Below are 12,716 nucleotides of genomic sequence, written 5' to 3'. Positions count from 1 at the left end.
CCTCACACACACACAAAACCCCCCAAAAAACCTGACATTGACTCACTTCTGACCCATATCAACCCTACAAGACAGCTTAGAACCACCTCTTCAGATTTGCAAAACTGTAATTCTTCATGGGATTACAAAGCCTCATCTTTCTCCCACAGAGCAGCTGATGGTTTCAAACTGCTAGCCTTGCAGTTCACAGCCCAATGCAGAAGCCACTATGCCACAGGGCTCCTTCCCCTCCTTTTACAAACCCCTTAACCGTGTCTGAGTTCTGTGTGACCACTTCAGTGATTATCTAAGTGGTAGACGGCTGGCTGAAAAGTAGACTGCCATGGGACGAGTGGTTGATATCAAATAGGGTAAAAGAAATTTGGAGGGTGGAGGCAGGTCTGACCTCTGCTTTGCATGTGTGGTTGGATTCTCCTGCTCCCTTGAGTAGGGACAGGAGGTCAGATGTAGCCTCCCTGCCATTTTCACAAAGATCCGTATAACCAGCCTGGCATCCTAGACCTCTGTTCCTACCCTCCCTCCTGCCTCTAAAAAGCAGGCCAATGGAAACTGGTGAAACAGAAACGAAAAGGCATAATGTGGTCGCTGAGAATATCCTGGTGACGAGGCCAATAGAAAATTATTTCACTCTTATCTGAAATCAAATTCCTGAGGATTACTTTGTATAGTTGGAAGCATGGGTTTCACAGCCTCCCAGTTCATACTTGAGACAAAAATGTATACAACCCATCACAATTTATCTGCTAGCCCTTTTTTTTTTCCCCTTCAGAGCTTCATTTCAGTGGCCATGTTCCAAACAGGCGCCAGACCCCTTCTACATGTCATTCTGCAAAGGCCAATTAGGCTTTAAAAAGCCCCGTGGGAAAGGGGAGGCCATGCTTACCTTGGCTTCACATTTCCTGTGGCAGGAATACTTGCAGACTGGAAACGAGAGAGAAAGAATGTGCGTGTTAAGCAGTTCGGGCACCATACGTAGTACATCTCCAGACTCCCGCACCCCTGGAGAAGGGCCTCTTGCAGAACCTACCTATGGCTCTCTGCACACAACCATTGCGTCAACCAGAGTTCAACAAAGTGTGATGCACGCATCATGTCTAAGAACCAACTTACAATTGTTCTACTAGAAACCACTCACACAGGAGGCTTCAGTGGGCATTTCCTGAGAACAAAGTTACAAACAGAGTGGTTTGCGGGTTTTGATGAGCCTGGGTGTATTTAGGGTTGGTAGGGTGGTTGACAGCAGAGGCGTTTCTGAAGGGGCGTGCACAACCAAATGTGATCCCACAGAAAGCAGGCAGCAGATCTGGGCAGTGAAAGACATTTGCAAACGCCCAGAACGCATAGCTTATCCCTGAGAAAAGATAGAGACTTGCAAATGTCCCATAAGAATTGAGGCAGGAGCCTATAAGTTCGTGAGAAAATCATGCATGTGATGTCTGTACCCCTTCTGCTTCTGGAGAACCTAGGAACTGACTGTCAAAATAAAACCATGCCTAAACTCCCACAGGGAGAACCTGCACAGGGTGGCTGTGTGACCCGATCACATCGTCGGTCCGCCTGGATGTGTTCCCAATGCAGACCTTGAGCTGGAACGGATGGAGATTGCATAGGCCTTCTTCCAGCCCAGCCTGCAGCTGTGCCAAGGCAAGAAGGCTCCCGCCCCCGGGCCTGGTGATGGGTCACAGGCCTGAGCCATGTCCCCAGTCCTGGTGACGGGTTACAGGCTCAGGCCTTGTCCCCAGTCCTGGCAGCAGCTCACAGGACCTGCACCATCTCCAGCTTTGTGGGGGAGTTACAGACCCTGTCTGTCCCTGTCCCCAATTCCAGTGACACAGCGTTCAGTCCCTGTCCCTGCCCTCAGTCCTGGCAGTGTGGCATGCAGGCCCTGTCCCTGCCCTGGCAGGTTCAGGCAGAGACACAGGGCTAAGAAACACACAGACAGGAGGAATGACAACACCATATCCCACCATGATCTCCTTGAGCTGCGCTTGGAGGGCAAGCTCCAAGTGGGAGTTTCGAAATTCCCTCATTTCCCAACAGCTGAACTTCTAACCCACGGAGGCAGCTGAGAGATCAGCAAAAAGGACATGACCTTGGGAACCCATGATTTGGTTCTGCCTGGGCTCTGCCGCGCTCTAGCTCTTGCCCCCGGGGAAGGCTGGGGAACCTTGCTGATTCCGTGTCCTCTCACAGGGTCACAGTGAGCTCAATACAAGAAACTGCAAGGATACTATCAAGTACACGTAAATGTGCATTCAGGGTGTGCAGGTCAAGGCTCTGCAGGTCAAGCGCACACGCCTCAAATGTTGGCTCCGTTCTTTGAAGCTCCCTGAACCTCAGAAACCCCTCACTTGCTACATACTTAGATTTTTCTTTCTGTGAAGGATGGGCAGGGATCCTGAGATCTCAAGGGTTTGTGGAGAAAAGGATGTGGATAAAAGACACACAATAAATAAAGATGAAATATACACAGAAACTTGGCGAGAGCCCAGCAGTGTTTTCTTTTAACTTCCCTAAAGATATGTGAGAATTATTTTCTTTGCAAGATCTATTTTTTAAACCATCTTCTGACGTCTCTGAAGCACTGAGGACGTTCGTGAAGATGAACAGTTATCCTATCTCATCCCCTGAGTACACTGCACCACGGTCGAGAATGATTTTCAAATCAGGAGAATATTTACACTGGTGGAAGGAGCTTCAAACCCAGACAGAAGAACAGGCAGAGTCCAGAGGTCCGAAGAAAGAAGTGAGCTGAAGAGACAGACAGTTGAGAAATAACCAGCAGGTGAACCAGTGGAACCTTCTCCTGGCACAACAGGGTGTTCTCTGCACACACACACAGAACCCTAGGAGCTCGACAACTCCAGCAACGGTAGGCTGGGTCATTAGATCTAGGTGGTAAGCAGCCTTGAAAATGGCCTCCACTGAGCCTCACCTCCAGGCAGTCATCCCTGTGCAAGTCTCTTCCACACGGAATCAGAGCTGGTCTGAGTGACAGTGCAGGATATGAGAAGGGATGGTGAGTGCCCTCATACAAATACCCCTGCCAGGTTCTCTTGGACCAGTCACTTTGAGAGAAGCCAACACCGTGTCCTGAGGCTACCAAAGCGCCATTGCATGTGTTGCCTGAGTCTGAAGAGGACTTCACAGTCTGGACTGGGCTGGATGTTCTCTCAATATTCAACTTCTCTTGTTTGCAAAGCTCTTTCCAATACACATATGAGTGTCCATGAATTTGTTTCTCTAGTCTACCTGGACTAACACAATGTCCTTCTCCAGGGATAGATCCCTGCTGACAATATGTCCAAAGTACATGGCACAAGCCTTGCTGTCCATGCCTCTGAAAGACACACTGGCCATACTTTTGTGGCTACATCAATGAGCAGGCAGATACTATCTGTTGAAGAATCAGGAGAAGGTGAGGAATGCCTGTGCCAAGTAGTGATATCATTTTTATGCTTCTCAACATCTATTGCCAAATCATAGGTAAGGTAGATTAAACCCATTAACACTCTTGCCAACCATATATTACAGTGCCATTGCACTGAGCACTTCCTAGCCCTGAGTGCCACCACTGAAAAACATAAAATACTTGCCGGTTGCTGTTCTGAAGACAATGGTCGTAATTCGTCCTTAAATTAATTGGCCATTTATAAGTTGTCTGTTAAGAGTCCTTTCACATACTATTACAGACTGTTGGCCCTTAATATTTGCCATTCTAATGGAAGAACTGGAGATGAGAGCCGGGATCATATGACAAGTTTAGAAGCCTACCCAGCTGGACATTTCTTACAAAGGAAGAATTAGCTATGTGAATTCCATTCATCCACAACACTCCGTTGTGCTCATGTGAAAGTTTATGCAGAGTGAATCCTCAGAGAAACTGGGTTATGAGAAGGAGACAGTGGCATCAGGACTGGAGGGGGCTTGTTAACGGCCCCCAGTATGCAGATGGCACAGCTTTGCTTGCTGAAAGCGCACAGAACTTGAAGCAATTGCTGATGAGGATCATGATTGCAGCCTTCAGCCTGGGGAACAACTCAATATAAAGAAGACTAAAATTCTCACAACTGAACCAACAGGTGACACCATGATAAAGGCAGAAAAACATTGAAGATGTCAAGGATTTTGTCTTGCTTGGATCCACCATCAAAGGTCATAGAAGCTGAGGTCAAGAGGTCAAAAGATGCATTGCACTGGATAAATCTGCTGTCGAGTACTGCAAAGCAAGGATGTTACTTTGAGGACTTGGGTGCACCGACCAAAGCCATCGCCTTGTATGCATGCGGAAGTTAGACACTGAATAAGGAAGACCTCCAAGAAGAATCCGTGCCTTTGAATTGTGGGGTGAAGCACAGTTAACAGGACAAACAAATCTGTCTCAGAACAAGTGCGGCCAGAGTGCTTCCTAGAGGCAGGATGGCTTGACTTTGTCTTATTAAGGTGACCAGATTTTAACATTGGTAAAGCGGGACACCATTGATAAAACTCATATCCCGGTGAAATAGCCACATGGCAGCCGAAATTATACCCTAGCTTGTCGTTCATTCTTTCCAAAAATCAGGACTTTTTTATTTTTTTATTTTTTATTTTTTTTAATCAGGACTTTTTTAAACCGCCGCGGGACACGGGAAAAATTGTTAAAAATCGGGACTGTCCCGCCAAAAGCAGGACATCTGGTCACCTTATGACTTACATACATCTGACAAGGTGTTCGGAGAACCAGTCCTTGGAGAAGAGCATCATGCTGGGTAAACTGGAGAGGCAGCAGAGGAGAGGAAGACCCTGGAAGAAGTAGATGAACACAGTGGCTGCTACAATGGGCTCAGGCATGGGAACAACTGTGAGGATGGCCCAGAGACTGGGCAGTGTTGCATTCTGTTCAACATAAGCTCACTATGGGGCAGAACCAACTCAGTGGCATCTCACAATCCACAACGACAGAAGTCTCCCACCTGAGCCCGAGGGCTCTATGACAGGCAGTCAAAGGCACTCTAGCTGCCCCAGAGCAGTTGATGCTGTCCCAACCGCTTTATACGTGCCCAATAGAGTCAGGAAGAAAGCCACATTTTAAAATTACCATTTCACAGATAGAAAACCAAAGTCCAGAGGGGAGGTAATTTGCCCAGGTGACAGAGCTCGCTTCAAGTACTGCCTGGCTTTCAGTGGAGAGGGGAGCACACCCCCCGGGTTTGATTTCAAAAGCTGATGCGGCAGCAGCCTCAACATCCGTGCAGTGTCTATCACGTTGGCTGACCTGTGGTGGCTTGTGGGTTGCTGCGATGCTGTCAGTATGTCACTGCCATTTCAAGTATCAGGAGGGTCACTCACAATAAACAGGCTTCAGCAGAGTTTCCAAAGAAAGAACAGACTGCGGGAGAAGGAGTCGGCTATAGACTTCAGAGCTATTAGTCACTGAAAGCCTATGGATAGTGTCAAAACTGATTAATAGGTGAATAAAATGTGTTATACACATACAATAGAATATTATTCATGCGTAAAGAGAAACGAAGTTCTGATATGGCTATAACACAGGCAAATCTTTAAAATATCATGTTGAAGGAAAGCAGTCAGTCCCACAAGGACAAACACCGTATGATCTTACTTATATGAATGATCTAGAACAGGGAAGTATGTACAGATCAAAGTTTATTCTTGGTTACTAGAAGCGAGGTGAAAGAAAGACGAGGTTTTCTACTCCCGCAAACAGTTATAGGCTCGAAAACCCACAGGAGTTGTTCTACACTGCTGTACACAAGGTTGTTATCAACCCAATGGCAGTGAGCTTGGCTTTTGATAGGAGTGAGGAGGAACAGGAACATGGGACTCAGTGCTTTGCTTGGGAGATACTGAACTTTCCTTAAGAATTAGAGGATAAATAGGGGATAAAGACGGTAGTTAAAACAATGCGATAAACATAATTAATGTGAAGAATGCTAATATGGCAAATATTTGGGTACATACATATGACCACAATCGGAAGAGAGTTGATACACAAGATGCAAAGCTGCTTACTATTCTTGTTGTAATACCAGTCCTCCAAATATGATACAATAATGAAGCCCACGTAAGCCTCTACCACATATAGAGGATATAGAAGAAATGCATACAGAGAAAAAGCAGGGAATTGAAGGCCCTTATTTCCTCAAGAGTGTCTCCTGTGCCAGACTGGTAATGTTCCCCCTCTGGCACTTACCCCTCCATCTATCATTGGTATACACAACATAATATCAAAGATAAACTCTGGCCAAGTTACCTAATGATAAATTACATATATAATTGTAGATGTATGTATATGTATACACACGAAAAAATTAAATACAAGGTAGTTACAAAAAATCAAGGTTTCTAAAATTTTAATGTTAAAATGATAATATGCAAAGTTAAAAGTTCTAAAGCTCCATAGAGTATAAAACATAGTTCATAAAATATAAAACTGCCCAGTGGGACCATTATAAATGAGAACTTGGCACAGGACAAAGGGGTCATCACAACTCAAAGGGGTCATCACAACTCAAAGGGGAAAAGATCAATCCTGCAAAGGAAAACTGGTTCACTCAGCAGGAAACCAAATAACATACACTCTAATGAACCAAACATCAAACCGGATCAAAGTAAAGAAGTACATATTAGTATTGGGATACAATATAAGGTAGTGTGCTTGTGACGTTGAGTAGGAAAGCCATTATTAAAGAAGTAGGAACAAAATCATAAATGAAAGTGACAGAAATGAATAGGTAGAACCAAACTTTGAAATATTTCTAAGATCAAAAGACCACAGACAACATTTGCAACATATTAAGTTGAAGAGGATCCAAAATGGTAAATAAAGCAGGTAGATACATTACCCAGATCCTCTACCAGAAAGACCGGAGAAACTAAATCAAGTGGCTGAGGATGACAACTGTGGAATACAGAGCCGACAGGAAAAGGATGAAGAGGTAGATCAAATACAGATGTGAGGAAGAAACTGGATGAACAGAGGGAACAAGGAGGGCAAACTGCCAAGTGGCATAGCATGGCCATTTTGGATTCTTGCAAAAAGCACTGCAATTGGAGCAGGAATCAAGCCACTAGCTCTGCTTTCCTAGAACTGTACCAAAACGCCTATCAGTGAAAGGCCACCGGTGAGGTGCAACTTCCCTCTTATCAGGAAGGCATTCCTAGTGCAGGGGCTTGCCCCACTGCCCACCCAGAGATTAGTCAATCGCTTTACAAATGAATGAACCACTTTCTGCTTTCTTCATTGTTCCTCCCACTCTCATCACCTACCCCCAGTCCCATTTTTAATTATTGTCCTTTCTGCTTCCCTTGCCTTTTTCCCTCTTACTGGATCCCACAGAGTTTCTCCGTCGTAGCTGCTGATGCTGACTCCCCTAACTTTCTGCCATCTCCTCCCGGTAGTTGCTACCCTTCTTGCCCTTCAAGCCTTTCCTGACACCATATAAAAGCATCAGCCAATAATGCCCCATCGTCCAGCACATTGCTAAAATACTCTGAAGAAACCACAGAGACCTCACGGCATGGATGGATCTGAAGGTCACTAGGGTAAGTGAAATTAGTCAACCACCAAAGGGCAAATATTATACGAGACCACTGTTCTGAACAAAAAACAAGACACAGACTTGGGAGGTTCCCTAAGAAGAGAGGCTATGGGAAGGAAAATGAAGCATTCAACTAGAGAATGGACAGGTATTAACATGGGTGAGGGGTTTGATAATTCATATGAAGGAGAGACAGAAATCAAAGGAGGGAAGATGGCTACCTTTGAGGGGCTGACAGTAACTTAAACTGTTCAACACAAAACCGATGGTCACAAACGTAACCCTCCACATTTAGTTCCCGGTTCTTAAAAATTACTTTTTAAAAATAATGGAGTTATTCCACAAATGTCTTGACGTTCCCTTGCATATATTAATGAAGTTAAACAAAAAACATGTTTTTCCACAAACTTTTTTAAGCCTCCTCATGTATGTGGTATATATGTATTAGGTGGTACAACACATGTTTCTGTATGTCAAACACCAAAACATATTGACAGAGTTTCGGCCTAATCTAACTCATAAAAAGATTAATGTTCATAACACAATGAGTTCTTTCAAATCAAGAAGAAAAATAACCTATTTTTTTAATGAGCAAAGTTGTTGAACAATGAGCTTACTAAATAACAAATGGAATCATTAGAGAACGATCCTCTAGCTTTTAAATGTTCACATACATAAGTAACAATCTGCTAAACAAAATGTTTGATAAAAATGAAATACAGCTTTTCATATATCAATTGGCAAAAATTACAAGTTGAGAATTATCAAGTGAGAGTTCTCAACATTCTTAACTGAAAGCATTTTCCTGTTAAAAGCCCAGCTCTCCTTTCACCCACAGCTGAAATATCCAGGTCTTAGGAGGGACCGTGGCCAGTACATTTCTGACGTTTTCCTGGAATCAATGACATGCAGCTCCAGTCAGTCCAAATGCTTTGTCTCAACAGCGGGTCTGCAAACCACTCACCCGGTCCCTTCTCAAATGGGGATTTCCAAAGTCCAATTTAAGAACTCTGCCTCCCACTCCAAAAAAAAAAAAACACCCCAAAACTGTCAGGAGCTCTCTGACTTTGAAACACTCTACATTTTTGTATATTGTGCTGGAAGTGCTATTCTTCAAAATGCCTCTAATGGCCTTGGGAACCACGCCACTGCTATACAGAATTGTCAGAGTGTTTTATGAAACACACGCTATGTATGTGCCATATCATACATGATCTTTTGTTGTCACCCGCTGCTCCTCCCAGGATCAATCTTCAAGTTCATCAGCCTCTCCAAAGGCGCTGTGATTGCTCAGTAATGGCCTCCTGCAACCAAGTGGACAGGACTTCCACAGCAGTGAAGTCTCCCAACGCACGTGTTCACAGCTTTGCCAAGCTGCTTGTCAATATTTTGTTGTCTTAACCAGGGGTCCTCAAACTGCGGCCCGCAGGCCACAGGCGGCGGCCACGCCGAGGACATTTATCCGGCCCGCAGGTGTTTTTGTCGCCGCTGCCTGTCCTGCTTAGCAGCCGACTCGTCCAGTGTGCATAGGGATTTGTTCATAGTTTTTTTTTTTTTAAACTATAGTCCGGTCCTCCAGCGGTCTGAGGGACAGTGAACTGGCCCCGTTTAAAACGTTTGAGGACCCCTGGTCTTAACCATCACCGTGGTCTCGGTTTCTAACAGAGCAAGTACTAAGTAGCTCAAATCAATGAACCAATGTGCCCAGCTATCTTCAAGCCTCTATCTAGAAGCATTGATGGACAGGACCCACCCCCCAGGGACTGCGACATCCCTAAAGGCAAGATGCTTCACATAGACTGGGAGGTTTTGGATGGCAGAATCCTCCAGACTAGGAGCTCCGTACAGCAGGACCGCATCCCAAATGGAAACTTCTGGAAGGCAGGGCCCCCACCAAGCCCCCAAGCTCAGAGCGCCTCCAAGGATAGAGTCCCCTTGTAGACTAGGAGTTCCTCAAGGTTGGGATAAAGTTCACAGATTCAAGTCCATGGAGAGGCGTCTTGGGAGAGAGGCTCGGCAATCGACTGAGAAAACCATCCGTCACTGTAACCCTGTGGGGCCCTGGTGTACGTGGTCGTCATGAGGGAGCGCCGACTCCATAGCGGCGGGTTAGGGGGTTTGATTTGGTTCAATGTGGTTTGGGTTCGAATGTAACTTATTAAGAAAGGGAGGGTATCCTAGAGGTTAAAGACCACAAGACTGAGGACCATAAAAGGAGTGCAGCGCAGGCAGGGCCACAGTATGTGGCAGCCAACCATCGCCGAGCCTGCCAGGCTTCTTGCTTCCATTCCCGTCTGCTTGTTCCCCCTCCCACCACGACTCCGTCTACCCGTGTCCACATAAAGAGGGGCAAGCCAGGGTCTAGTCCCACTTTCCAGAATGCTAACAAAAACAACTACCCAAGGAATTTTATTTGCACATACGCATATACACCTATAAAGAAAATTCGCTCAAAGTGCTTTTATCCAAATTTAAACTGATTAACTTACGTACAACTTTCTTTCCTTAACCATGACAGAGTCGCAGTTAGAGAGGCTGATGAATGTCTTTTAAAAACTAAACCAAAGACGGTGGTCGGGTTCATTTAAACTCACAGGGATCCTATAGGACAGATAACTGCTCCACGGGGTTTCTTTAAGGAGGCGGATGAGCCCCAGTGGCATCGTGGTTATGTGCTGGTTAGCAGTTTGAAACCACCGGCCACTCCGTGTGAGAAATCTGAGGTTTTCTACTCCTGTAGAGTGGCATTCTGGGAAACCCACAGGGATCGTTGTGCTCTACCAGCTAGGGTTGCTTATGAGTCTGACTTGACAGTGGCAGTGAATTGGGAGTGTTTTCTCCAGCAGGGCGGCTGGTGGGCTCAGAACGCAGACCAATCGCTGTGTCCCCAGGACTCCTTCCTTGAAGACAAGAGGCCCTTGTCATGTAACACAAGTCCCTTCTACGATCGCCTGTGAGCCCCCTTTTCAATCGCTATACTCATCGTTCAAGGGACACAGGCCAGAAATGTACTGCAATCCCCCAGCCATAAAAGAAAGTTGAGAAGTAAGATGTAATTACAAATCTTAAGGGAAAACTTGTCCACTGACTAGAATGTTCTCTTTCAGATAACTCTGCATTGGGGCAAAGAACATGTGACTCAGAAACCTGAGAGGATTTCACTCATCTTGAACCCATTAGATTTTGTGGAGGAAGCTAACCAACAGTTTAAGCGCTCTACATATTTGTTTCCCTTTGATTCAGTCATTGATCGGAGAGGTGTTCATGAAGGACACCATCCTGAACTGCATAAATACGTACGGCCCAGCTCCGCTGTAGGAGGCAGGGGGCTAGACTCTGGGAAACAGCTGGGAACAATGGAAACATCTTCATGAATTGTACGCTCCAGTGCAAAAGACAAAGAAAATAAGTAGCCAGATGGAGAGTGAACTGGAGAGTGGCAAAAAAAGAGAATGAAGCAAGGTAGATGGAAAAGAAAAGTGGAAGGTGGAGGATAATTGGCCGACACTTTCTGTGTGGGGTCAGGAAAGGCTTGAAGGGGCAAGAAGGGTAGCAAGTACTGCGTGAGGAGAGGGTGGAAAGTCAGGGCAGTCAGTTTCAGCAACTGCGATGGATAAGCTATTGGGGAATTCACCACACTCGCTCGGCCATCAGTCCATCCATGAGGTCACCGTTCTATGAACCCTTGGCAAAGGTCGCTTCTGGATTAGGGAAAGCCCAAGACTTGCTGACTGGATAAAGTGCCTCTCGCACCATCTCTTCACCTGGCCCCTCATAGAGCAACCTGTTTGGAAGTTAAAATCCCCACAAATACGGTCCAAAATAGAGAGTCAAGACAGCAAATCCGCCTTTCATACTGTAAGGCAGGCAGTGAGGCTTGGCTTCCTGCCGAGCCCACTTCAGCCTATTCCCATTGTATCTACACCAGCCTGGCCGGGCTCTTCCTCCAGCACAGGCTGCTCCAGGGGCTGTTTAGATACACTGCACAGCTTAACAGCATGAACGGAAGATTTGAAAAGGAAATCCCAGGGATGCCAAGATATTCTGGGCCACCACCTGGAATCTCCTTCTTGGAACCAATCCCTATATGTGCCTGTTCACTGTCCAAAGATTGCCCATCTAAGTTAAGAATTTAAAGGAGACGATTTATGTATCTACTTAGAACACATCCAGGTATATGCTATGGAATATTAAAAAAGTAGAAAATTAAGAAAGTTGGAGGTACCTTTCCTGAAGGAGTCCAAGGTCTTCTTCGGGAAACTCTATGAGCACATGATGTTCATCTAGGGCTGGGGGCAGGTTCCACACCACATCCTGCCCAAGAATAGGACCCGCTGGGGCTCTGAGCTGGGCTTTGAGTACCACTTTGATGGGCTGTGGGTACCACTGATCACCACATGAATATCAGAAGGGCATGGCATCTGTGGGCACCCAATGGGGCCTTGTGTTCATGGCTGGGAGTGTCTACAGCCTCTCAATCTCCCTATAGGACTAGCAGAGCGAGGCGGGGGGGGCAGGGAGGGGGACTGGGGCTGTGTCTGTGCCCTGCACACAGAGAGAGTTGATCTGGATGCAAGGAGCTACTCAGGGACAAAGCAAGTATTCAGGAACCTATTTGTCGACACAAGCCAAGCAGACATCTCCTGAGCCTCTGGGAGGGTCTGGTCTTGAAGTCTACCCTCTGGAATTGAGGCTCCTCACAGAATTTATTCGTGGTACTTCAGACAATTCAAAATCACATGGGTCTTTTTGTTTGTTTCTTCCAAATAATGCACCCACAGACATAACATATATTGTGCCTAAGAAAATAACAGTTTTTTGCATAGTTGGCAAATATATATATATACATATATTCTGAATGCTATTTGCATAGAATACGGTAAATGCAAGAACAAGTGAACAGGAGTACTTAAACATGTGGCTTTTTACTCCTATCAGGAGTTACAGTCTCATGGATGTGTGTATGGATAGGGATAACAGTTGTATGAGCCCCTAATAAAATGTTAAAAAAAAAAAAAAAGAGGAAAGTGCTCTGCAGCGGTCTTTCAATTCAGCATGAGGTTCAGGGATGTCGACACAGAAGTTGAGGCAAAGGAGAAAGAGATGGCAGAAGTTGTATCTGTTGATTTATTAAGCTACACAAAAATGTTTCCTTTATATTCAAAAATATTC

The 12,716-nt window shown here is 45.5% G+C and overlaps 1 protein-coding gene across 1 annotated transcript in view; it reads right to left on the bottom strand.

The window, feature by feature from the left end:
* Positions 1–12,716, bottom strand: part of TNS3 (tensin 3) — a 282,342-nt gene that overhangs the window by 246,383 nt on the left and 23,243 nt on the right. Inside the window, exon 3 of the mRNA XM_045286291.1 lies at positions 884–921. Coding sequence (XP_045142226.1) covers positions 884–921 — 38 coding nt within the window. The remainder of the gene's footprint in view (positions 1–883; positions 922–12,716) is intronic.

The sequence above is a fragment of the Echinops telfairi genome, unplaced genomic scaffold (genome assembly GCF_000313985.2).
Source record: "Echinops telfairi isolate 266 unplaced genomic scaffold, ASM31398v2 ScPeMD7_7;HRSCAF=31, whole genome shotgun sequence".
Lineage (NCBI taxonomy): Eukaryota > Metazoa > Chordata > Mammalia > Afrosoricida > Tenrecidae > Echinops > Echinops telfairi.
The sequence above is the reverse complement of the archived record's forward strand: the minus strand, read 5'-3'. Positions and strand labels throughout refer to the sequence as shown.